At 33.8% G+C, this 25,365-nt stretch overlaps 15 protein-coding genes and 4 non-coding genes across 19 annotated transcripts; 11 read left to right on the top strand and 8 right to left on the bottom strand. All coding sequences in view use genetic code 12, as the record gives it.

Moving 5' to 3' along the window:
* Nucleotides 1–200: 200 nt before the first annotated feature.
* CAALFM_C501050CA (mitochondrial 54S ribosomal protein bL19m) lies at nt 201–807 on the top strand (the record flags this gene model as incomplete). Its single annotated transcript, XM_019475409.1, has 2 exons — nt 201–279; nt 344–807. 2 exons carry the CDS (start codon nt 201–203, stop codon nt 805–807), a joined length of 543 nt encoding a protein of 180 aa, XP_019330954.1.
* Nucleotides 808–875: 68 nt separating this feature from the next.
* On the bottom strand, nt 876–1,199 carry CAALFM_C501040WA (uncharacterized protein; the record flags this gene model as incomplete). The annotated part of the gene is made up of 1 exon (XM_710637.2): nt 876–1,199. One exon carries the CDS (start codon nt 1,197–1,199, stop codon nt 876–878), a length of 324 nt encoding a protein of 107 aa, XP_715730.2.
* Nucleotides 1,200–1,425: 226 nt separating this feature from the next.
* CAALFM_C501030WA lies at nt 1,426–1,489 on the bottom strand. Its single transcript, XR_002086409.1, has one exon. It is a non-coding gene; the product is annotated as an uncharacterized ncRNA (small nucleolar RNA).
* Nucleotides 1,490–1,798: 309 nt separating this feature from the next.
* On the top strand, nt 1,799–2,074 carry CAALFM_C501020CA (uncharacterized protein; the record flags this gene model as incomplete). The annotated part of the gene is made up of 1 exon (XM_019475408.1): nt 1,799–2,074. The coding sequence occupies one exon, from the start codon at nt 1,799–1,801 to the stop codon at nt 2,072–2,074; it is 276 nt and encodes a 91-aa protein (XP_019330953.1).
* Nucleotides 2,075–2,081: 7 nt separating this feature from the next.
* CCW14 (Ccw14p) lies at nt 2,082–2,897 on the bottom strand (the record flags this gene model as incomplete). Its single annotated transcript, XM_710638.1, has 1 exon — nt 2,082–2,897. One exon carries the CDS (start codon nt 2,895–2,897, stop codon nt 2,082–2,084), a length of 816 nt encoding a protein of 271 aa, XP_715731.1.
* Nucleotides 2,898–3,552: 655 nt separating this feature from the next.
* CAALFM_C501000CA (uncharacterized protein) lies at nt 3,553–4,257 on the top strand (the record flags this gene model as incomplete). The annotated part of the gene is made up of 1 exon (XM_710639.1): nt 3,553–4,257. The coding sequence occupies one exon, from the start codon at nt 3,553–3,555 to the stop codon at nt 4,255–4,257; it is 705 nt and encodes a 234-aa protein (XP_715732.1).
* A 204-nt stretch (nt 4,258–4,461) lies between these two features.
* tQ(CUG)1 lies at nt 4,462–4,533 on the bottom strand. Its single transcript has one exon. It is a non-coding gene; the product is annotated as a tRNA-Gln (tRNA).
* Nucleotides 4,534–5,039: 506 nt separating this feature from the next.
* TRY3 (Try3p) lies at nt 5,040–6,524 on the bottom strand (the record flags this gene model as incomplete). The annotated part of the gene is made up of 1 exon (XM_710640.2): nt 5,040–6,524. The coding sequence occupies one exon, from the start codon at nt 6,522–6,524 to the stop codon at nt 5,040–5,042; it is 1,485 nt and encodes a 494-aa protein (XP_715733.2).
* Nucleotides 6,525–7,082: 558 nt separating this feature from the next.
* On the bottom strand, nt 7,083–7,176 carry tE(UUC)3. Its single transcript has 2 exons — nt 7,140–7,176; nt 7,083–7,117 (listed from the first exon to the last, which is right to left on the bottom strand). It is a non-coding gene; the product is annotated as a tRNA-Glu (tRNA).
* Nucleotides 7,177–7,189: 13 nt separating this feature from the next.
* tE(UUC)4 lies at nt 7,190–7,283 on the bottom strand. The gene is made up of 2 exons: nt 7,247–7,283; nt 7,190–7,224 (listed from the first exon to the last, which is right to left on the bottom strand). It is a non-coding gene; the product is annotated as a tRNA-Glu (tRNA).
* Nucleotides 7,284–7,456: 173 nt separating this feature from the next.
* Nucleotides 7,457–8,878, top strand: CAALFM_C500950CA (S-adenosylmethionine-dependent methyltransferase; the record flags this gene model as incomplete). The annotated part of the gene is made up of 1 exon (XM_710641.2): nt 7,457–8,878. One exon carries the CDS (start codon nt 7,457–7,459, stop codon nt 8,876–8,878), a length of 1,422 nt encoding a protein of 473 aa, XP_715734.2.
* Nucleotides 8,879–9,151: 273 nt separating this feature from the next.
* On the top strand, nt 9,152–10,198 carry HAP5 (Hap5p; the record flags this gene model as incomplete). The annotated part of the gene is made up of 1 exon (XM_710642.2): nt 9,152–10,198. One exon carries the CDS (start codon nt 9,152–9,154, stop codon nt 10,196–10,198), a length of 1,047 nt encoding a protein of 348 aa, XP_715735.2.
* Nucleotides 10,199–10,863: 665 nt separating this feature from the next.
* Nucleotides 10,864–11,643, top strand: TFS1 (Tfs1p; the record flags this gene model as incomplete). Its single annotated transcript, XM_710643.2, has 1 exon — nt 10,864–11,643. One exon carries the CDS (start codon nt 10,864–10,866, stop codon nt 11,641–11,643), a length of 780 nt encoding a protein of 259 aa, XP_715736.1.
* A 77-nt stretch (nt 11,644–11,720) lies between these two features.
* On the bottom strand, nt 11,721–12,167 carry CAALFM_C500920WA (U4/U6-U5 snRNP complex subunit; the record flags this gene model as incomplete). Its single annotated transcript, XM_710644.1, has 1 exon — nt 11,721–12,167. The coding sequence occupies one exon, from the start codon at nt 12,165–12,167 to the stop codon at nt 11,721–11,723; it is 447 nt and encodes a 148-aa protein (XP_715737.1).
* A 610-nt stretch (nt 12,168–12,777) lies between these two features.
* TRX2 (Trx2p) lies at nt 12,778–13,134 on the top strand (the record flags this gene model as incomplete). Its single annotated transcript, XM_710645.1, has 1 exon — nt 12,778–13,134. One exon carries the CDS (start codon nt 12,778–12,780, stop codon nt 13,132–13,134), a length of 357 nt encoding a protein of 118 aa, XP_715738.1.
* Nucleotides 13,135–13,457: 323 nt separating this feature from the next.
* On the top strand, nt 13,458–14,534 carry URA4 (dihydroorotase; the record flags this gene model as incomplete). Its single annotated transcript, XM_710646.2, has 1 exon — nt 13,458–14,534. One exon carries the CDS (start codon nt 13,458–13,460, stop codon nt 14,532–14,534), a length of 1,077 nt encoding a protein of 358 aa, XP_715739.1.
* Nucleotides 14,535–16,794: 2,260 nt separating this feature from the next.
* On the top strand, nt 16,795–18,399 carry GIT2 (Git2p; the record flags this gene model as incomplete). Its single annotated transcript, XM_710647.2, has 1 exon — nt 16,795–18,399. One exon carries the CDS (start codon nt 16,795–16,797, stop codon nt 18,397–18,399), a length of 1,605 nt encoding a protein of 534 aa, XP_715740.2.
* A 2,137-nt stretch (nt 18,400–20,536) lies between these two features.
* Nucleotides 20,537–22,144, top strand: GIT3 (Git3p; the record flags this gene model as incomplete). Its single annotated transcript, XM_710648.2, has 1 exon — nt 20,537–22,144. One exon carries the CDS (start codon nt 20,537–20,539, stop codon nt 22,142–22,144), a length of 1,608 nt encoding a protein of 535 aa, XP_715741.1.
* A 1,452-nt stretch (nt 22,145–23,596) lies between these two features.
* On the top strand, nt 23,597–25,195 carry GIT4 (Git4p; the record flags this gene model as incomplete). The annotated part of the gene is made up of 1 exon (XM_710649.2): nt 23,597–25,195. The coding sequence occupies one exon, from the start codon at nt 23,597–23,599 to the stop codon at nt 25,193–25,195; it is 1,599 nt and encodes a 532-aa protein (XP_715742.2).
* Nucleotides 25,196–25,365: the final 170 nt, after the last annotated feature.

Here is a 25,365-nt window from a genome sequence, read left to right as displayed (position 1 = left end):
TAATATAAAACAATGAGTGAAAAAGAGTTTAACTGCAAAGTTTGTGGTTGTTGTAAGATGTGAGTCTAGTAAGTCACGTGACCAATTCTTGTATGGTTGAGATTTGTTTTTTTGGTTGGCCTTGAAAATTTGAGTTAAGAAAAAAAATTTTTGATTCTACAATAAAACCAAAGCCATATTTCAACCATACCTGTCAAGCAATGTTTGGATTAATAACGAGATCATTAGGTGTAAAATCGGTCATACAACCAATAAGATCTTTCCATTATTTAAGGAAGCGTATGTACCAACAACTCACAACTACCAGCATATTCATTCTCAAGTACTAACATGTCGACTCTAGAATTACCTACCGTATTTGAACCATTACCAAAGAGAAGAAATGGTGAAGGTGTAATGCCATATTTACATAGACAATTATTACAAAAACATGATCCAACGGGTAAAAGACGAGCATTAGTTGAAAACAGTAATACTGGATTACGTGCTGGTGATATTATTAAAGTCACCTATCTTGATAGATCCGATGTTACTGGCCGAGTCATTGGAATTAAAAGAGGGTTTTTGAACTTGGGTACTAATATTTTAATTAGAACTAAATTGAATAAAGTTGGATCTGAATTGAGAATCCCGGTTTATAATCCAAACATTAGAAATATTGAAGTGTTGCATAAACCTACTAGATATATGCCAAGAACTAAACAATACTATATTAGAGAACACAAGAGATATGATGTGGATGATGTTGAAGCATTTGTTAAAAAACAATTCGGAGAAGGAAGAAAGAATAAAAAAGCTAAGAAATAGAAAGACTGAGCAAGGGAGACACGATGTGCATGTAAATAGAATTGTGTATTAATGTAATTTCAATTTTCTTATTTTTGTTGTAGTAATTGATTTAATTTATTGGAAAGTTCGTTTCCAAAACGATTTTGAAAATCTATACTAATGGATTGCATCAATGCTTCAAATGTTTCAAATGGTTTTTCAACATTCTGGCTTTGGGTAGTTGTAGTTAATTCGTACCAACCTCGGAGAGCAACAGAAACTTTGATACTTCGACCTTCATGTGTAGTTAATAGAATATAGTTGGAACTGGACAGAGCATCTGGTGTCACAATCAAATCACACTTTGGGAAGAATGATCGATATTCATGATAAATCGTCGTCAACTCGTCGATTTGTTGTTGAACTTCCATAACTTGACAACTCAATAGAGAAGAAAACAAGTCTCCAAAAAAATAGTGGATGTAAGTTTGAAAAAAAAAAATAAAAACCACCACCATCTCTTGCTTACAATATTACATTCTTGTAGTTCATAAGAGCAACAAACTAACATTGTTTTCTGTAAATACATCACAAGAGATACTTTTACAAATTATAGAAATAAAACTTCAAAAACTAATTGGTAAAGAGAATTGGTAAAACTGTAGTCACAACTGATTCCCAGTGTTCCATTATTGTATGTCAACACCAGGCGCCCAGAAACGTGCTCCACTTAAGGTCTATCTACGCTTATATCCACTTGTGAACCTTCAAATCAACTTACCATTGAATAAAAAGCAAAGTTAATCTTTATATAAAGGGTGGATCTGCGATTGATGTTAAAGAAAAAAGGAAAAAAAGAACCAAAAAAAAAGTTGAAAAAAATTTCAATTGAAAAGTTTTTTTTAAATATTTTACGATTGACAAGTGATTGGTCGTTGGTGCACTACAATCGTTAATTCTTTTTTTGTCAGTTCGAAAATTTTTTCACCTAACTTATTTGAAAACCCTAATAATAACCTCAATAACCACAATGACTACTTCCTTATCACCAGATAAATTCATAGGTGCTAACTTACACGTCAAATTAAGTGACTGCAGAATTCTTGAAGGAATACTCACCGTCATTGATCCATTCGGTAACTTACTCTTGTCGAATGTGTATGAAACTTCAATTGACAAATTAAATGACAAACAATTACATGTTAGAGAAATTGGTTTAGTCAGTGTACCTAGAGAAAGCATTGAAAGTATTAAAACTGACAAAAAAACGCATACAAGTATATTTGGAGTGGAAGGAAATAATTGAGTCAAATTTATATTGATTTTCTATTTACTTTGAATTTTTTCTTGTGGAGTTTCTTCAAGTTATTTCTATTGGGCTTGATTTTTTGATTCAAAGTTGATGGTGACATTTTTGATTCATTAGCATTTTTAGAAACTTTTTTGGGGAATTTTTTAATTCTCTTAACGTGTTGGACCTTGTGTGGTTTAGGATTATCGGATGCCTGTTGATTGGAATAATAATTAACTGGTCGTGTTATGATGACCCTTCTGATATTTCCAACATTTGATGGATCTCGATAACGTTTAGGTACATTAACTGGTCTTCGAATTACTATGAAGGCGCCATTTTCATCTAACGAGTCAGTTTCTTCCCATTCACATGGTTCATTAGGGTTATAAAACTCATCTTCGGACTCGTCGACAATCTCAGGTTTAGGTATATCACTTGGTATAGGAGTTATTGTAACTCTAGCTGGGAACTCAACTGTTTGTGTTACTTGCATAATTGAGCTGGTAAATTCGGTTCTCATAGTAGTGTTCGAAATTGAAGAAACTTTTGGTTCTGGTGGCCAAATTGCTGGTGGAGGAACTGGATTGGTAATTGAAGGACGACCGTGTTCTAAGCACGTTCCAATATAATGATCCCTGGCACTTATAAACGTTCCAAACGGACATATATCGACAAGACAGCCAATGATCAAATCTTCATTGATACAAATGCATGTTAAATTTACAGCATCTTCGGGACAATCATGGGCAATTTCATTAATACAACTTAAAAAACAAGCTGGTGGTGTTGCAAGGATTGACTTAAGAAATACCAAGGCGATGACTAATACAAGCATGTCACTTTGGATTTAATTGGGTTTAAAGAAATTACCGCTGAGCTAGGGAAGAGAATTAAAACAAGAAAAAGAAAAACACATAAAAAAACAAACTTTAAAGCGGAGTAGTCTGAAACCGCTATTTTGCAACAAGATCACACAAAAAAAGAACAACATATCTGGTCTTTAATACATATTTGACACTAAATGTATAGAGTATAGTGGGTTCTTCAGTGCTAAGCTTCTATTGATATAGTTTATAATCTCTAAAATATACTTTGTGGCTGCAATGATGAGGGCACTTTGATCTTGGAAGGCTAGGTCCTACTAGATTTCATGAAATCAATCCCACTGTTAGATGATATAGGTATATGAATTTCTTCTACTCGTTGAGTTAGTTCTAACATATGAATACTAATTTTAAATTCTAAAAATAACTACACATTAAAGACTAGTCTAGATCAGCGCCTTTATTTTAATGAGGACGTGTATTTGTGTGCAAAAAAAGAACAATCTCTGATCACAATTAGACAAAAAAAAATTGGATGAAAATCAAAACAAAATTGGAAGGAGGAAGGAAAAAAAAATCAATTTCAACAATATACAAGTTGAAGCTCAACAGTGATCATTCCAACTGTTATTACTATTTCTTATTCATCTTAATATACTAGCACATATGCAAGGAAGTTACAACAACAATGGTCTACCAAGACCCTACTATATGAAACCATCCAAAAAAAAACTGTCACCGTATTCGAATTTGAAAGAACCAATTGTATATTTCAATAACCCAAAAAGAAAATTAGTGGGATATATAATAATGTTCAGTTTAATTGGGATATTAATGTGGTGGATCTCTCAAGATTTTAAAGGGAGACCAGAAGTCGAATATGAATTAGTCAAGAATGAAAAATCAGGTGAAAAGAATACTCCAATGGATCTTAAAAATAGTGCCAATTTGGACAAGATTGTGAATGCAGTTGGTTCAAAAGCAGACAAGGAAAGTGAAAATCTCGATTTAGCAGAAAATTTGTCAGAAGGTTCTAAAGGACAAAAGGGAATTGGTGTAGCTGAAGCACCTAAAGGAGGAATAGCTAATGAGGCACCAGTTGTTGGCAACGATGAAGAAGAATTGGTTGGTACTGGTAAGGGTGGACAAAAACAGCAAAAAGCTGATGGGAACCCAAAGGGGAAAGGTTATAAAGCATCTATTGGAAAGACAGGTGATAAAGATTCTGTTCCTGCTGGTGCTGGCGCTCCTGCTGGTGTTGATAGCCCCAAGGGAAAAGCTGAACCTGTACCTGATGTTGAAGATGCTGCTGCTGCTGCAAGACTATCTAATGAAGACACAGTTCAACAGATTATAGAAGATACTGCATGATCTAATGAATTCGTTTTGTTTTTTTCTTGTTCTTCATCATCATTTATAGATCCATTTTTCATATATAACGACGCTACTTTATTTACTGCATTTTTACTATATAGATATTAAAGTCAACACAGTAAACATGTTTTGAAAAAAAAAAACATAACATTTGCAAGGCAAGTGATGGTTTCTTTTATTTGAAGAGTAAAAAAACACTGTAGGTCCAACTGGGAATCGAACCCAGGTTACCGGAATCAGAAACCGATGTGATCGCCACTACACTATTGGACCACTAAAACACCTTTGTTGGCCCCTTATAATGTATAATACATGGCTAATAGCAATAATTAAATGATGATAGAATATGACAGGCACTCCGAAGTTTGTATAATTATTAGTGTCAATAGTTGTTAATATGTGTGAAAGCATTTCGAAACTTAAAGGAGTGCGCTTTACAATATTAAATAGTGTTGTTTGGTGGTTTATCAGAGGCTACCAAAAGTCAGCGATCTGTACGATTTTATTCGTTCCAATGTGTTCTACAAGCCTAATATTCAAAATAAACTAGGCAAGTGAGTCTTCTATATATTTACATAATAATGTAATGAATAGCTGGGTAATAGGAATGATTTTTTTGGTATTAGTAGCTACATAGAACATTTCAAGATTTCAACAAATGTTTTTCTGAAAAATTTTGCAATTTCTTGAACATAAAAAATTTACACCGTAAAACTCTCATAAACACCACTCAAAACGAACATTTTATTAAACCAATTATAAACTTACTATTTATGTATCTACATGACAATACATTTCTCACCTGAATTAGCATTCTTTCTTAATTCATTGTATCTTTCTTTGTCCCTCTCTCGTAATTTCTCTTTAACCTCACGTGGGAAGTACTTCTTCATTAATTCCATTGACTCCAAGTCCAAATTAGAACTATCAGCATACAATATAGCATTTTCTTTTCTACACAAGGGACAACTTGTCTTATCATCTTGTTTCATTTTGACTAAGCATCGAACACAAAACAAATGTCCACAAGACAAACGAATTGGTTTATACGCTATGTTCATACAGATCGGACACGAATAATCATCCAACTGTGGTATCACTTTAATGATTGATTCTTGAATAATATAACAAATTGATTGAGCTAAAGAAGACCCACTCATGAAAATATGATCGTTGGAAATCAATTTTGGGAAAGTTTTTTGAATTCCTAATGAAGTCTGCTTATCGAATTTTTTCAAAATCTTTCGCAAAGCTTCGTTGTTGATTGTTTGAAATTGCAATATCTTTAACAAATGATAGTTCATTTCCATGAATTGATTGAATGTTTCCAAACTTTGCTTTTTCTTAAACCGGGTCATGATACCTGATTTATTCAAGTTGGTTACAAATAAATCCAAATTCAGCTTGATTTGTTCGCTACTTTTCTGCTGAGAGGGTAAAGCAGTTTCATTATATTTGAAATAAACTTCAGAGTCGAGATACACTTTGAATAGCTCTCTCCATTTATATAGTTCTGACTGTTTTAACTTTAATTCATTGACATACTTGGCTATTTTTTTAACCTCCTCAATTATCTTTGATTCCTCCTGTTGCGTTAATGTATCTAAACTGTTGAGCTCATCGTTTAACATCTCGAAAAACTTGGAGTCGGAATTTAACATGATGAATATTTCGTGCTTTTTATGGTGATCATCAGGGGATAATAGTGCTTCATCAATGTTAGTGTTTAAACTATCAACAACTTTTAAAGTTGGAGAAGTAGGAGGAGAAGCCATGCGTGATGCTGGTGGTGATAACGAGCCTTCTCTACTGGTTACAATTTGCAAATCACCTCCGTCATCTTCTTTCAATTCAATAATCTTATCTTCTTCGTATTCAGTATCACTATCATTCAATAAAGCCTCAATTTTCTGTTTCAACTCCTTTCCCAACTCTACTATGTGATCCTTCGTATAATCTTCACTAGAATAGTCCAAAGTAATCTTTAGCATTGGTTTTATGTTATGGGCATCTGTTGAGGTCTTGCTTAATATATATTCTGCAATAATAGGATTGCTAGGATTAGTTTCCTGTTCGTTCACTTCCACCACTTTATCATTTAACAATATTTTCAAAGTGTTTTTCTGTAATCCCAAAAATTCTAGTTCATTTACAACCTTATTGATACATTTCTTCAATGCTTTATATTGAATGGCTGCCTCGACCCATTCTTGTGGAATCTCGTCTTCCTCTAAGGTTCGCTCTAATGTCTTGGCAAACTTCATTATGGAGTGCTATATCTCAAATCATAACCAATCGACTGATCTTGGTAGGGGATGGGGGGGGGAAATATAGTCTGTTAGAATGCGAGTATTGTTGGATCAGCTAAATGGATACAAAGAACTAAGTGGCAAATTGACAAAGGTATAGAAAACTACTTTTATAGTCGGGTTTAGTAATGTTGTTGTTGTTGTTTTTTTTTTTCTTGGAAGGGATGGAATGACTTTATTAGAATTAGTTCAGCCTTTCGTTGTCATCTCTTGAATCTGTTTGTTCTTTTTTTTTTTTGGGATAGATTTAAAAAGAAATTTTTTAAACTTCTCGGAACCAACCTAAAACCACGCCCGAGCAACACTTTAAAGTGTTTGAATTAAAATTCCGTGCGAAACCACACCAAAAAACAACGCCATCGAGCGACACGTGGTGCGAGCAACCTCCAAATAAAAAAAGAATCAACAAAGCGAAACCATACTACAGATAAAGTTACATTAAGATCTCCTTGTTTACAGCTTCAACAATCACAATCTCTAACTATATATAGACAAGTAGCAAAAAAAATTAAGCTCCAATGCGGGGAATCGAACCCCGGTTTGCTCGGCGCTCTGTTCCTACGAAAGAAATGAAAGCGAACCGTGATAGCCACTACACTACATCGGACTAAAGAAAACAACTCCAATGCGGGGAATCGAACCCCGGTTTGCTCGGCGCTCTGTTTCTAAGAAGAAAATGAAAGCGAACCGTGATAGCCACTACACTACATCGGAAAATTGTTGAAAGAAAAACCCCCAAAAATGACAACCCCAGAAAATATGGCTATTTAATCTCTTGTGAGCTTAGTGTGGAAAGTCCATCCCCCAAATCAACGAAAAAAAAAAAATTATGAGGGGATCTTGGTACAAATACTTCTCTTTCAACAACTCGTCAAAACACTAAGAATATGACTCAAGATATATCTGAAAAAATTGAAGTGATATCGATAAATGACTCACAGCCAGAGGATTCAAGCCCAGTAGTTCCACATGAACGTCAAGTCGTAGATTGTGTGATTGAAATTTGGAAGGAAGATCCATCGACAGAGTCATTGGGAATGAGTAAATTGCATGCCTTAGTCAAACAAAAACATCCTAATTGGTCTATTTCTGAAAAACGGGTTAGAAGTTTGTTGAAACAATTTGGATTAGCTTTTAACAATCAAGAGCAGTTTACATACGCGAAAGAGATTACGTCTGTCATGACTCCTGATATCGAATTACCTGCAAATGTCCATATTATCATGACCTCAAAACGAGGAAAAGGTTTATATGCTAAAAGAGATATCGCAAAAGGTGATTTGATTTGGTCTGAAGAACCACTTTTTTTCATTCCACCCTTGGCAAATGTGAACTTGATGAAAACTGCTTCTGCATGTACTTATTGTGGGAAATTGTTGCAACGAACTGAATCTGCTACAGTTTTAAAAGGTTTGGACTGTAATGTCTGTTCCGAAGTATGGTGTTCTATCAAATGTAAACATCTAGACGGTAATTTGCATTCCTTGTTGAAGCACAATCTATATAATCCTGGCTCTAAAAAGCACAAACTCATTGACGCTGAAGCATTCTTGGAATTACAAGACTATTGTTTAGAAGAACAATGGAATGCACTTTACGCAATTACATTGATATACGCTAATTGCATTACCGACAAACTGGGTGTTAAGCAAAAACAGTTTGATGCTATGGCTAGAGTCTCACAAGATGTTCGATACAAGGCATTAAACTCTTCTGCTGGTACTTTTGATAGCTTGAACGGTGGTGCCTTGTTTGTGCAAGAACAACAAGAGCACTTGTGGAAAATAGGGTATGAGAAATTCCTTAGAGTATTTCCTAAAAAACCAGTTGAATACCGTGAGTTTTTATTCATGATGGGAACTTATAACATCAACAATTTAGACTCAAATGTGTTTTTAACCCAATCTCATTTAAATCACAATTGTGCTTCAAATACTTCTGTGGAAACTGAGCTTAACCGTACTGCAGGGTTGAAAGTCATTGCTGGTAGAGATATCAAAAGTGGCGAGGAATTGACTACCACCTATGTCAATCCTAGCCATACTGTTCACCAAAGACAAAGAGAGTTGCGTGTTAATTGGGGTTTTATTTGTGCTTGTGCTAAATGTAAAGACGATTTGAAACAAAATGAACGTCGTAAATCGTCCCATAATCAGCAACAAAATGCTAACAATATTAGAGACATGTTGAAAGAAACAAAAGATGCCGTAGGTGAAGAAGGAATTGAGTTGGAAATACCGACTGAGTTTAACGGAGAAAGAAGAAAATCAGTTAGGTTTGACGAGAAAGTAGTTGCAGTAAAGGAATAGGAAATCACTTTCAAAAATGACTAGATTAGTATTAGAACGTAATGATATAACTATTTAGAGTACATATAACATATACATCCAAAACAAGTTTCTTATTTTAGGAATAAGAAAAGAAAAAAATGCGACAACGGAAAGGTTGTTGAAAATTTTTCGTTGATACTTAAACAGCGTAGAAAAAAAAACACAATAAAATACACTCCATGGAATTCAGTAAACAAACATTCAATTAAGGCGAAGAAATATAGAAAGAGCCCCCCAAAAAATACTGAAACAATGAACGAAGATCCACAGTCCGAAATTATGGAAAGATACAATGAATCAACTTATTTAAGAGACGACCAGCTTCCGCAGTTTGACCAGAATAATGATGTGATTAAGGAAGAACAAACACACACACAAGATCACCACCACCAACACCCGTCAGTACTGGGATCACATTCAGACGAATTACAAGATCAAGATATACACAATGTTATAGAAGAGCATGAAGACCATGTGAGCACTCAAAACATAGTGGATGAAGATGAGTTACTAGCAGCGCAGGCAGCAGCAGAGGCGGCAGCAGCAGCCCAACAACAACAACCTGGAGACGTTTTCAACAATGTGGCTCAAGGATTATCAGGGAAACACCGAGATATGATGATGCAATATTGGCAAGAAACTATCAATTCGATAGAACACGATGAACACGATTTTAAAAACCATCAGTTACCATTAGCAAGAATAAAAAAAGTAATGAAGACCGACGAAGATGTGCGAATGATTAGTGCTGAAGCTCCGATTTTGTTTGCCAAGGGTTGTGATGTGTTTATCACTGAATTGACAATGAGAGCGTGGATTCATGCTGAAGAAAATAAGAGAAGAACATTGCAGAAATCAGATATAGCAGCAGCTTTGACCAAGAGTGATATGTTTGACTTTCTAATTGATGTTGTTCCTAGAGAAGAGGAGAAACCTAAAAAGTCCAATAATAATCTGTCGAGGTCAGACAGTTATGTAAATAATCAACAATCTCCACCGATACCAGAAACAGAAGAAGAGGTCCCCCACATGCTTACGCAAGATGTCAAGCATTCACATCAGGATGTATTGCAACAACAAATGTTACAAGAGCAGTTATTACAGCAGCAGCTACACCAAGAAGTTCAACAGCAGTTGCAACAAGAAGTCCAACGTCAATTACAGGAGGACGTACCACAATCAGACCACCAACAAGCATCACAGCGAGAAGAGGATATTACAAATGGGGCGGAAAATGCAAATGGTCATAATGATGAAGCTACGTATGAAAATTTTAACGGTTACCAAAACAATTATTAGAGGATTTTTTTTTTTTTTTCGTTCATTTTAAAAATAGTGTTTGATTTTGTAATAATAGTTAATTCCTAGAGCTTTTCAGTTTAACATGTACTATATGCTCTTATTTGTAAGATCAGTTCTCAGTTCCTCACTTGATTACATAGTTGATATTTCGGTGGGTTTGTTTCATCGGAAGCACTCGGATATTAGTGAAAAAAACATAAAGTGGGGCGACAATCGTGTCTTGCTCAATCTTGATCGGTAAAGGGAGACTGATGGACTGGAGGAGGTAATTACTTAATCGATTTCATCTTTGAGCCACAAGAGCAAGTATTCTTGCAACGTTTTCCAATTGGCTCAATTTATACTTTTAATGTTTACATTGAGTGATTTGTAAAAATTGATAAATACGGCCAAGTTTTCCTCACTTTTAACCTCTACTTTTTTTTTTTCACTACTTCTAAGTATTATTGTTCAACTTGTATCATTGATTTGTCTCGTGTTTTCCGGTTGATTTTTTTTGTTCCCACTTAATCAGTTTAAGTTTGCTCTCGTTCACACACACACACATCCCCCCTTTCTCTGCCAATTATATCCCCGAGCAATTATAACATTTTAGGTCCTTATTTAAAATTCAAAGAAAATAATAAAATTTGCCCTTCGAAATTTGTTCTTTTTTTATACTGATGTTTAATAGATCAATTCGTATATCTAGAAGCCCACTATTACGATCTAGGACTATACTACCAAGAACATTTGTTACTAATACACATAGATTATCTTACAGGCTCAAACAACGAAACCCTTCTACAATTTTCAAGCAATCAGCAATGACTTTAATTACTATTTCCCAATCCTTGGACGAAGCTTACACCAAGCACAAAGTTATCCCTGAAGTTGTTGATCAATTTGACACTCAAGGTTTGTTGTCAATTGAATATGGCCCAACTGAATTGGTCACTTTGGGTAACACCCTTTCTGTTGAAGGTACCCAAGAAGTTCCAAAAATCCAATTGACTCTTAACTCACCAACTGAAGATGGTAAGATTGAATCAATTAGTGAAAATGACAAATTCATTCTTGTCATGACTGATCCAGATGCCCCTTCTAACAGTGACCACAAGTGGTCAGAATATTTGCATTGGTTAGTGACAGACTTGAAATTGCCACACACCAAGAATGAAGATGGCGAGCCAGAAATCAGTCATTTTATTGACGTCAAAGAAGGAAGAGAATTGGTTCCATACATGGGTCCAGGACCACCACCAAAGACCGGAAAACATCGTTATGTGTTTTTATTGTACAAACAAGATCCAAATGCTGGTGAATTGACTGCTCCAAAAGATAGACCAAACTGGGGTACTGGAGTACCAAGCAGTGGTGTCAAAGATTGGATTGAAAAGAATGCACCAAACTCAAAATTGTTAAGTGTCAACTTTTTCTTTGCTCAAAACGAAGACAATTAAACGAAACAATATAAATATATATATTTTACTGTATATTTTTTCTTTTTTTGAATAAACAACAAAACTCCTTTTTTTCGCTATATATCCTTAGCTGAACGACTATAATCCTTTGGACTCATTACTAAACCTTTACCTTTTCTTGCGCCTCGGTATACTGTCTCTATAATATCAATCATTTCTTGTTTGTCGTATATCATAAAGTTCAACTTGTTGTTATTCCCCGTACCAAAATCACACATCATATGTTTATTTCGATAGAAAAACATTATTGTAAACGGCTCTAGGGGATTTTGATCTAGTTCATACATTTGATTGAAATCAGGTACTTTGTCTAAATTAACTAAATATACAACAGCAAAATTTTTAATTTTTTCAGATATTGAAAATAGAATTTCATCCATTATCATACATTGAGTTTCTTCTTCACGACCAAATCTTATAACAACTACTCTATCATCTTCAGAAAGAATAGCTTGATCAACGTGCCATGCTGTCTTTAAATGTGGGAGAAATACCGAACCCATGATTTTTCAATATAAAGAGAAGGGGGGTGAAGGGATAGTCAATATTTGAAAAAAGAAGGGATGAGGATTTAAGGACGGAGATGCTAAACTTTGCTCATTTTTTTTTCAAGAGTTTATTTTTTTTTCACCGACTCAACTCACCAACCTATTTGATCATTAACACAGTAGCTCACAGTAGGTCTTCATATAATATATGCCAATGGATGGATAAATGCATAGACATAGATTGAATAAAATAAGAATAATTTAGCATGGGAATACAAATTAATGTAGCTTGTGATTCTAGTGGAAAGCGGACTTACTAAGGAGCTCATCATACAATTTATACTTTACACCAACTCTCCTTGTTTTTGTTAACCCTGCATTATTTGGCTTCTTACAATTGCTATAATTAGCACTTGCAATTCTAGAAGTATAACTAGCAACAGTGGGTCAGATCGTTCAAGGGCGTTACAAAATTTTGGCTTTAGTTAGCATGAATGTACTTTCAAGGGATGTTGGAAGATGAATAGAATGATATAAAAAGGTCAACCAAATCACTTTCTTTACCAGTTTTCTTTTTTTTCTTCTTCTTCCCTATTACTAATAATCCCTAGTTTATTTCCCAAAAATGTTGCAAAATATTGAAACCAAACAACAATTTTCTTCTGCTTTACAAAACAAGAATGACATGATTGTTCTTGACTTTTTCGACGAATGTTCACATTGTAGTGACTTGAATGATAAATTGGATGAATTCTCCGATATGTATGAAGCTCAAAACATTAGGTTCTATAAGGTTAATATTGAAGAAGATAGAGAATTGGCTGAAGACTACAAAGTTTCTTCCATTCCTACCACTTTATTTTTCAAAAAGGGAAAAGTTTTTGATAAAGTTGTTGGACCTGAACCAAATGAAATCAAGAAAGTTCTTGACAAGAATTTAATGGGCTGGTCAGGTCGTCCACTGCAATCATCCAGAACATGAAGTAGGGGGAAACTATGTCTTGCAACAAAACAGTCACAAGAGTTGAGTATAGCTTTCTGATGCTGTAGCTATTGTATAGTGTTTAATCTTTTTTTTTTTTGTTTTTTGTTTATATATATGTGTGTGTTGTATTCCTCTAATGTATACTTCTTTCAATTTATGAAATCATCGTTATCAATTTTGCGTTCTGAAATTTCTCCAGTTTTTTATGGTTTGCAAAACAGAGGAGGAAAGAAGTGAAGAATGAAAGGGAAGACAAAAAAATTTTCTATTTTTTCTCTTTATCAAACTTTTCAGATTAGCTTAACCCAACCATTCCAACAATGTCTGATATTGAATTAGGTATAACTGCCGATATGCACGTACATCTTCGTGATGGTAGCATGTGTGAACTAATTACTCCTACTGTTAGAACAGGAGGTATTGCCATCTCTTATGTTATGCCAAATTTGGTTCCTCCAATTACAACTAAACAACAAGTTGTTAATTATCATACTAAACTTTCCAAATTAGCCCCACAAACCACATTTTTAATGTCATTTTATCTTAGTAAAGATTTAACTCCTGAATTAATTGAAGAATGTGCTGATTTAATACATGGTGTTAAATGCTACCCAGCAGGAGTTACCACAAATTCCAAATACGGTGTTGACCCAAATGATTTTTCCTCATTTTATCCATTATTTGAAGCTATGCAAAAGCACGGAATAGTTTTAAACATTCATGGTGAAAAACCAGGTACTAGTGAAGAAGATGAAATCAATGTTATTAACGCTGAACCAAAATTTTTACCAGCTTTAAAGAAATTACATGCTGATTTCCCACGTTTAAAAATCATTTTAGAACATTGTACTACTAGTGATGCCGTTGAAACTGTTCGTGAATTAAATTCCAATTATAAACCAGGAGATGAATTATTTGTTGGTGCTACTATCACTGCTCATCATTTATATTTGATCATTGATAATTGGGCCGGAAATCCAATTAATTTTTGTAAACCAGTTGCCAAGTTTCAAAAAGACAGAAAAGCACTTGTTGATGCTGCAACTAGTGGAGAACCATGGTTTTTCTTTGGTTCTGATAGTGCGCCACATCCGATTCATGCAAAGCAAACTCACGTTGGTGTGTGTGCTGGTGTTTACACTCAAAGCCATGCTATTGCTTATGTTGCCGAGATTTTCGATAAAGCCAACAAATTGGACAATTTGAAGAAATTTGTCAGTGACAATGGTATTAAGTTTTATGGATTATCAGATGAGATTTTAAAGAAACATAAGAATGAATCAGTTTGGTTGGTTAAAAGAGATAATCAAGTCCCAGAAATTATTGGTAACGGTGATGTTGAAGTTGTTCCTTTCAAAGCTGGGGAAACTTTAAAGTATGCCATCGAATGGAGATGAATATTATAAAAGCATTTGTATAATTTATTGAACAGAAAAAGGAATATACACTATCATGTAAATACTAAACCAAATAATGCCAATTATTAAACTTTACAAAACTTTTGTTTTTTCCCCCCCAAACATATTTCAAGTATGACAGGTAGTCAAAGCGCAATTACTGCAGTGAAATTAAATTATGTTTATCTTTCAGTAAACGTGATCCAAGATCTGTTATTCTTGTTGTGGAAGCTCGTGTGTCAATTAATAAGATCATTATCTGGTCACACAATGGTAAATGCTCTCCAAGAAAATTGAAGACAGACAAGAACAATAAAATTGATTCTGCCGTGCCCCACGTGTCATTTGTTATCCCTCCACACATTATTAGGTTTCTAATCAAGTTTTCCCCGTTATAACCAGTGCCAACAGTTTAAACTTTAATACTACACGTTAGGTACAATTTTGTAATGTCATTGCAAATGTGATTGTAATCTGAGAGGCACAGCTTGCCTACAAAACTTATAGTCGAGGCGTCTTCATAAGATAAACTTTTGAAAACTACCATAACAGCAAGAACACTAATGAATCCTCTATATGCCCACGTGTATGATATGAATAACTGTGTAAACGGGTAGGTTACATACATGTATAATTGCAACACCGGATCAACTGTAATAATAAAGATGGGCGCAATTGCGCATTTTTTTTTGGTCTTTTTCTGATTTGAGTTTCAAGATCTATTTAGTTTTGATAACGCTGGTTAGGAAACATGGCAAGCCTTCCAAATAAACTAGAAGAGGAAGAAGAAGAAGAAGTGTGTGAATTTAAAGTTATCGGTATCTAAAAACTATCGTAAACTTTATTCTTCACTTGTGGCACAAAAGAAATGGTTACATTGATCAAGAGAAGAAAATACTGCCCCCTCCGAGAATTCCATTATCAAGAACCTCTTAATATTCTTGATAATTTACACAAACTATTTCGTTCTTTTTACAATTTGATTATTATTATAATTATTGTGATTGTTGTCATTTTGTACGTCAGGTTACACATGATTTTGATTGGAATGCCACGCCCCCCCTAACACTGTACGTTAGACAAACTATAAAAATAAAGCACGACTTTGAAGCTGTCTGTAGCATAGATATAGATCAGGTATGGTTTCATCACCTGACCACTAAATAGTAGTTGACATGTTGAACTGAAAGTGAAAAAGTTGGATCCAAGCGGAACTCATTGTCCGGGAAATCGAAAATGAAGCAACATTTAACGAGTATTTGGAAAAATTCCCTGTCATTGGAGAATGGAAAAAAAGAAGCCCATACACACACTCCCAAAAACTCATTTTCAAATACAATCAACCTATATTGATTCACAAACCTTTAATTTATCTAATTCGTTTTGTGCAAGACAATCTCTTGTGGCTACATACATACACGAGGTTCCTAATCTATTTTTTTTTTCTTTATGTGGGGAGGAAATCTCCTTAAGTATTTAGGCTGCAAAAAGAGAAAAATAAACTTTTTTTTTGGGTTTCTCATTGGCTAAAAGGTAAGGAAGTAAGCAAGCAAACGCGCAAATTCAAAAAAGTTATGTTTTATCCAAATGTAACATCATTATTATAAAATCCAACATGTTATGATGATACGTAAATTGAATCTCCGATTTATCAGTCAATGCTACAAGAAAAACAAATAAAATCATAATAGAAACGTTTTTGACTTGATTAGGTAAGGAATAATAAGGCTTAATTATTCTCCACTTTTCTTACTAGGTCGAAGATTAATCAGAGCAGATCGCCTATTTATCACAAGCTCATAGCTCTTGACAATACAGTAAAATCTCGTGTATAGAATATAGCTAATATATGCATAATCTATTACAATAACACAAGGTCAAGTCAATTAATAGTCTTTGCCATAAACAGTTAAACCAAACTCAAAAGAAAAAACTATAATTATTTTTTTCTTGGAATTTAACACCAAGAAAAAAAAAAACAACAGAATTAAATTACAACAATCCCAAAATTAGTACTTTAACATCAAATGCAATCTTTCACTACATGTAACACGCTTTTTTAATTACGTATCGTGAACAATTCCAAGTTTATGGTTATGTAAAAATACCAGGATGATAGTACTGATTTTCTTGTACTTTTTTTCAAAAAAGACGTATAAATATGAGAGCTGATATCCTTTTTGAATTTTTCTTTTAAAAATATTATTTCAGCTCTCTATACAAACACTAGAGAACCCTAACAAGTCAAACAAATAATAACATGGCTTCTAGAGATTTACCTCATTCACTCAATGATCTTGCCTTTGGATGGATTAAACACCTTAAAGAAGAAATCATTATTAATAAAAATTCTCAACAATTAGTCGATGAAGATTTCCAACCTGATGAAGATGTTACTAAAGAAACCAAAGTCAAATTAAATAATTTATGGCCGGCATTTGCCTCCGGAGCTGGGTTATTTGCCGATGGGTATGTCAATAATTCTATTGGTATTGTTATGGCATGTTTAAAAATTCTTTATGGTGATGAATTCACAAAATCAAATGCCATTAGTAATATTGGATCAATTGGATTTGTTGGTACTGTTGTTGGACAATTGAGTTTTGGATATATTTCTGATCGAGTAGCTAGAAAAGGTGGGATGATGACAGCTAATATCATGTTGATTGCTTTCACTTTATTATGTGCTGTGGGATCTTGGGGTACTACTATTCAAGGATTTTTTGCATGTCTTACTGTTTGGAGATTTTGTTTAGGTGTGGCTATTGGGGCCGAGTATCCAACGTCTTCTGTCATTGCCTCGGAATTTGCTAATCAATTGCCTGCTGGTAAAAGAAATAGATATTTCATTTGGTTCACAGGGTTTATGATTGATTTTGGATTTGTTGTTTCTGCGTTTGTCCCATTTGTGTTATTGTGGATTTTCACTGAAAAACATTTAAGAGCATTATGGAGAGTTTCGATTGGATTAGGTGCCATTCTTCCAACTGCCTTGTTTTTTATTAGATTGAAAATGAAAGATTCAACTTCATTTGAAAAATTACATATGAAAAATGTCAGATACAGAGATTATCCATGGTGGTTAATTGTTAAATTTTATTGGTTTAGATTAACTATTGTGTCTATGATTTGGTTCATTTATAACTTTTCAGTTTATTCATTTGGTACATTTAATGCCATTATTTTGGGCCAAATTATCCCTGATGCTCCATTATGGCAACAATGGGGATGGTCTGTTGTGTTCAACTTGTTCTATATTCCAGGTTCTTTCCTTGGTGCCTTTTCTGCTGATTACCTCGGTCCAAGATTGACATTGGCCATTGGGGTTGGATTGCAAGGAATTATTGGGTTTATTATGTCAGCTTGTTTGAACGGGTTAAGAAAACAAGTAGCTGCATTCACAGTTGTTTTCGGTATATTTGCTACATTGGGTGAATTTGGTCCTGGCGGTAACATTGGATTGTTAGCTTCCAAAACATCAGCTACTCCAATCAGAGGTCAATATTACGGTATTGCTGCTGCTATGGGTAAAATTGGTGCTTTTGTTGGAACATGGATTTTCCCTGCTATCCAAAGAAGATACGCTAGTAAAACTAACCCCGATTTGGAATTACAGGTTCCATTTTATCTTTCCTCAGGGTTATGTATTTTCAGTGCCTTATTGACATTCTTTTTGTGTCCTCATGTTGGACAAGATGCCATTAATAGAGAAGATAAAGAGTTTGTTGAGTACTTACGAAAGAATGGATTTGATGTCAGTAAATTAGGTGAAGACAGCAGTTCTGTTGATGTTGATGTTGTTAAAGATACTGATTCAGCTGAAAAAATTAGTGAAACTATCGAAGTTGGTCAAAAATTAGCCTAAATACCAAGAGTGGTTTTGTTTTTCATTTCTTATCAGGACTCTATAGCTCGTACTTTTTCCTTTCATCTGTTTAATTATTAATAGTCGTTGTTTTATTTTTTTGTTAAATTCTTGCTATTTTTTAAGAGCTGTGGTTCGTTTTTTAGAAGATTGTGGTTTTTAAATTGCGGAGATATACGATATAAACATACATATTTATTGTTCTTTTTTTTATCCACATTTGTAAAGTGTTGAATAACGATTAGCTATAATGTATGAACAATTAAATATTGATATATACATGAATGTATTGGTAATTACATTATTCTTTTTAGTTAGAACTAAATAAAGCGGGGTTGATTCCGGGTAAATGAATTATACACTTTTTACTTCTTCAAGGAATTTTAGCTTTTTATTTCTCTTTTGGCCCTGAGACACAATAGGGCAAAAAAACACAACTTAAGACAAGTTGCAGAACCAGTGGATTTTAAAATGATTAGCCTATAAAGATTTATAAGACAAAAACAACACAACGAGCTGCAAAAAAAAACTTTTCCTACAATGCAAAACCATGTTTAATAAGATAGATTTGAAAAGTCATCACCTGATTGATTACGTATGCTCGGTATTTACAGCAAAGCCTACATCAAAACGTAAATAGGGGGAGAAAAAAAGTGCATCCATAGAAGATGCTAGAAAAAAAAATTTCGGGGTTTGTACCACAAATCGTACATAAAGTTTTGTTATTTGGAAACCAATATCCATGGAACGTGATGAGTTTGTAAGTAAGTAAGTATCAATGCCGTATAATCTAATGATTAGCCAATGATGTTTCGGGTGTAAAAAATATGCAAAGCTATTGCCGGTAATAGGTCACATCATCAACAAAATGTGATCACGCTACCAAAGTCAATACGGCATTTACTGTGTTGCTTAATAAGGGAAAATAAGAACCATCACCAACAAGAAAGCCCAATCAAAAAAATCCAGTAGTGATATCTTGAATCGTTAAAAATCAAATCCCAGAGGTACCAACAATTCACATAGCTAAGAAATAATATAATTTGTGTTTTGACACATTTGATGGGGTTTGGCCAAGACAAAATAAATTAAGGTTTCTTTTTTTGATAGGTTTAAAAGTTTTTAGATCAATATTGCTCGGTTAGGCTCCCTTCAAAGTTTGCACTATGGTAGGACCGAGTTTTTGTTAATTTGTTTGACCTGTATTAATTTGCAAAATAGTTGAAATGTAGTTAATTACTTCTCATGTATTCAAAACCGTGGCCCACGTTTCTCTCGCAATTTCAATTTTTCAGTTTGTCAGCTTTAGTAAGTCATACATTAAAAATTACTTTGCTTCTGGTTTTGTGGAATCTTCTTTCTCTCTTTCTCAATAATACCATGTGCCACATGGCTTTTTGGGTTTTTTTTAGCTAATTTTACTCTTGAATGGCTACAAACAATAAAGAGGAAGATTTACTGAAACGAAAAAAAAAAATTAGATTTTGTTTTAAAAGTTTATTAATTAACCAGGTTAGGTTTTAATGATAGTGTGACCAACCAAACTATCAACTTTTTCACCTTAGAAGGACGTGTAAATGAATAGACAGCTATACAAGACAATGCTCTTTGTTTTTCTTATCTTATCTTTATCGTGATATCGTTGATATTTTGTCTAGTTTATTTGTTGAACACAGTTACACGTAAAAATAGCAAAAAAAAAAAAAAACCGAACTATCAATGCAGTATATAGAGGAGGGTATGTGTTACGGCAAAATTGCTTTACATATACAATCACCCAAAAAAAAAAAATTTACAAGATTAAAAATGTATGCACCTTCCCAATTCCCAAACTATTACAATCAATCAATCCACTAAATTAAATCAGCTTTTTGTGACAATACCCAAATGGAAAAGAGAAAAAAAATTATAATATAAATAGACTAGCCAATTCCCTTCTTCAATCGACCTATTCAGATTTCCTATTCCTTATGTAGTTTGATTTACTTATTAACTTTTTTACCCATTTATTCCATCCATCTTGTAAGTTTCAGTTTTCATTTCCTCATCTATCTTATCTTATCTTATCTTTTTTTATTTGGTCATACACTTATACATATATCTTTTTTTGTTTGAAACTTCTACTGACTTTACAAATATGTCTACTAGAGATTTACCTCATAGTTTTTCCGAGTTGAGTTATGGCTGGGTGAAAAGAATACGTGCTGAATTCACCGTTGGGAAAAGTAAAGAACAATTACTCGCTGAAGATTATCATTCTACTACTGATGAAGATTCCGAAGTAGTCACATCTGTTAAAGCAAATAGTTTATGGCCAGCTTTTGCTTCTGGAGCAGGATTATTTTCCGATGGTTATGTTAATAATTCCATTAGTACGGTGCTTTTTTGTTTGAAGAAAATTTATCCTGATGAAATCACCAAATCAAATGCCATTAATAATATTGCATCGATAGCTTTTGTTGGTACCGTTGTTGGTCAACTAGGTTTTGGTTATATTTCTGATAGAATTGCTAGAAAAGGAGGGATGATGGCAGCAAATGTTATGTTGATTTTTTTCACATTAATGTGCGCTGTAGGATCTTGGGGGGTTACCGTCCAAGGGTTTTTCGCTTGTCTTACTGTATGGAGATTCTTTTTGGGGGTAGCCATTGGTGCAGAATACCCCACCTCTTCTGTCATTGCTTCTGAATTTGCTAATCAATTACCACCAGGTAAAAGAAACAGATATTTCAGTTGGTTTACTAATGCCATGATTGATCTGGGTTTCGTTGTTTCAGCTTTTGTCCCATTTGTTTTAATTTGGATTTTTACTGAAAAACATTTACGAGCATTATGGAGAGTGGCCATTGGGTTAGGAGTTATCCCACCTTTATCATTATTTTTCATGCGTTTGAAAATGAAAAATTCATCTTCTTTCCAGAAATTACATATGAAAAACGTTAAATACAGAGATTATCCTTGGTGGTTGATTGTTAAATTTTACTGGTTTAGATTGACTATTGTTTCATTGATTTGGTTTATTTATGATTTTTCTGCTTACTCATTTGGGAATTTCAACACCATTATCATTGGAGAAATCATCCCTGAAGCACCAATTTGGAAACAATGGGGTTGGTCAATTGTTTTCAATTTATTTTATATTCCTGGTGCTTTCTTAGGAGCAATCTCTGCCGATTATATTGGACCAAGATTAACATTAGCTCTTGGTGTGGGGATACAAGGTGTCATTGGCATTGCCATGTCTGCTTGTTTGAATAGTTTGAAGAAACACATTGCCGGGTTTGTTGTTGTATTTGGTATTTTCACTACATTTGGGGAATTTGGACCTGGTGACAACATTGGGTTATTGGCTTCAAAGACATCTGCTACAGCCATTAGAGGTCAATACTATGGTATAGCTGCTGCCATCGGTAAAATTGGTGCATTCGTTGGTACATGGGTATTCCCAGCTATTCAGAGTAAATATGCAAACAATGCCAATCCAGATTTACAATTACAAGTTCCATTCTATATTAGTTCTGCATTGTGTCTTTTCAGTGCTTGTTTGGCAATCTTTTTCTGTCCTCAAGTTGGTCAAGATGCTATTTACAAAGAAGATCATGATTTTGTCCAATACTTGAGTAACAATGGATTTGATATCAATATGTTGGGAGAAGGTGGTGATGTTCGTGAAGTTTGTCGTGAATCAGACTCACTTGAAAAAGGAAAGAGAGATGATTTCCAAGTTGACAATAATTCTCTTTAATAGTTTATAGTTTTGCATAAAACAGTATTTATTATATCTCATTTGACTGGACGCTTTGTGGGAGCACATTTATATATATAGTTTAGAGCATTTTAACGTACAAGATTCATTTTTCAAGAAAAAAAAAAGATTATGCAATGTTTTTACCTTCATCTACAATAAATGATTGTTAAGATTTTTTTGATCTTTCTATACAACAGTTTAATTGTTTTCGGTTATAGCTACTTTAAACTTTCTGACAACGTGGATCAATTGTTGAAAAGAATCTGGACTAAAATATTGATTCTTTGTCTCTTACATAAAGCATGTTGTAGTATTATATCTTGCAGGAAATATCGCTCAAACAGTGTTCCAAGTTTTGCGCAGATGCGTTTCCCAAGTTAAACAATCATACACAAAAATAGGTAGCTCTATCACTTTGCAGTCTAAACCCACGTTTTACGGAATAATACCACAAAGAGCCATTATGGGATTGGCTAAGATACCGTATAATTTTAGGAATGTGTCGGATTACGGCGCGGTTCTCATTTCAAGTTTGTCTCGCACATTTGTTGAACTTTTGAAGCAAGTTTACAATAACGATTCTTGGTTTTTACATACCAATCAAAAGCCATAGATTCGGAGTAATAATTAAACAATTATGAGCCCACAGCTATTTAGATTCTTTTAATAACAAAAAATAGGCTACTTGATTGGACTCATTGAATAAAGGTTGCGAAATTCGTTTTAAATTTTTTATTTTTCTTCTCGGACGGGAATTACGAGGCGGAATCACGCAATACCAAGAAAAAATAAAACCGTTGTTCCAAATACATCAATCAAAGTGTGGAACCCCCCCTGGAATTAAAGAGTTTTTTTTCTTGTCATAACTTGACAGATATATGTGTGTATGTATGTATTGGTTGATATAGTCTATAAGGAATCAAGTTGTTTTTGTCAAATCAGAGATATATATACTTCAATTAAACTAAATTTGGAATAGTAGCCAAAATTTTAAACTTCAATAAAGATAACATAATTCAATCAATTAATTGTAGTTTTTTTTGGCCCACGTTTCCAGTTTCAAACCAATTCTTTGATTATTTTTTTAAGAATTGATTAATTTGAAAATCACTTAGTAACCTTTATTGGAAACAATGTTTGTACGGCTTTTTTAAAAATTGATAACACTGGAAGAGTACAAGTTGTGCCCAACTACAAAATAACCCTTTTTGCTTTTTGTTCAATTTAACATTTGTGATAATAAGGTTTCATTTTCAATTTTCACTTCCATAATTAATACTAAGAGGAAAGCTTATTAGGTCTGGTATGAAGAAAATTTTAAAGTCCAATGGGCACTTAATCCAGAGGTATAAATTGGGATTCAATTTCCTTTACATATTTTTATTTCCTTTTTGTCCAAGAAGACTCTAAACCATTCAATCCTAATTTAAATAATCATATCATATCATTATGGCTACTAGAGATTTACCTCATTCAGTTGGTGACTTTTGTTTTGGTTGGGTTGATCAAATTCGAAGTGAAATCACTTTAGGTAAAAGTCAAGATCAATTAATTAAAGAAGATGTTCTTGAAGATGATGAAACCGTGGAAACTAAAGTTGAAATCAAAAATTTATGGCCAGCATTTGCTTCCGGCGCAGGTTTATTTTCTGATGGATATGTTAATGCTGGTATTAGTACGGTATTATCATGTTTGAAAAAAATTTATGGTGATGAATTTACTAAATCTAATGCTATGAATAATATTGGATCTATTGGATTTGTTGGTACGGTGGTGGGACAATTAAGTTTTGGTTATATTTCCGATAATTTCGATAGAAAAACCGGTATGTTAACTGCTAATGTAATGTTAATTTTCTTTACATTAATGTGTGCTGTTGCTTCTTGGGGGACAACGGTTCAAGGGTTTTTCGCTTGTCTTACAGTATGGAGATTTTTCTTGGGTATTGCTATTGGTGCTGAATATCCAACTTCTTCAGTTATAGCTTCAGAATTTGCTAACCAATTACCTTCCGGTCATAGAAATAGATATTTCAGTTGGTTCACCAATGCTATGATTGATTTTGGGTTTGTTGTTTCTTCGTTTGTTCCATTGGTTTTATTATGGATTTTCACTCCTCGTCATTTAAGAGCCGTTTGGAGATTAAGTATCGGATTAGGGGTAATTCCACCATTGATTTTGTTTTTCATCCGTTTAAAAATGGATAATTCCAAATCATTCAAAAAAATGAATATGAAAAGAGTCAATTATAGCAAATATCCTTGGTGGTTGATTATTAAATTCTATTGGTTCCGTTTAACCGTGGTCTCTTTGATTTGGTTCATCTACGATTTTTCCGTTTATTCTTTTGGAACTTTCAATACTATCATTATTGGTGAAGTCATACCAAATGGAACTCTTTACGAAAATTGGGGGTGGTCAGTTGTGTTCAATTTGTTTTATATGCCAGGGGCATTTCTTGGTGCCTTTATAGGTGATTATCTTGGACCAAGATTAACTTTGGCAATCGGGGTTGGTGCTCAAGGGATCATTGGTATTGCCATGTCAGCATGTTTGAAAAGTTTGAAAAAACATGTAGCTGGATTTGTCGTTGTTTTCGGTATTTTTTCCACGTTTGGTGAATTTGGACCAGGTAATAATACCGGATTATTGGCATCGAAAACTTGTGCTTCATCAATTAGAGGTCAATATTATGGTATTGCCGCTGCAATTGGGAAAATTGGTGCCTTTGTGGGTACTTGGGTATTCCCAGCAATTCAAAAACATTATGCATACAGTGAAGATTTATCTTTACAAGTACCATTTTATGTCAGTTCTGCCTTGTGTCTTTTCAGTGCATTTTTAACTATTTTCTTTGTTCCGCCAGTGGGTCAAGATGCTATTAATAAAGAAGATAGATTGTTTAAAGAATATTTAGAAGAAAACGGGGTTGATATAAGATTGTTAGGTGATAGTGGTGTTGTCACTCAATATCAAGAAGATGAAGATATTGGTGTGATTTCTGATGAAAAAGACGATACCGTTAAAGTACAACAGAAAAATGTATAACAGATACTAAGCGGAGGTTCAACTTTGCAGGTGTAGAGTTTTTGTATTTGCTTTTATATAAATATATTAGATTTAATTATTGTTTTACACGTTTGAGTGAATTCAAAACTGTACACCAAAGAATGGATCTGCATTGAATAATGTCTTACAAATGATACAGTTTTTGTAAA

This window comes from Candida albicans, chromosome 5 (assembly GCF_000182965.3).
Source record: "Candida albicans SC5314 chromosome 5, complete sequence".
NCBI classification, from domain to species: domain Eukaryota; kingdom Fungi; phylum Ascomycota; class Pichiomycetes; order Serinales; family Debaryomycetaceae; genus Candida; species Candida albicans.
Note: the sequence above shows the minus strand (reverse complement) of the source record. Positions and strands in the feature narration are given on the sequence as shown.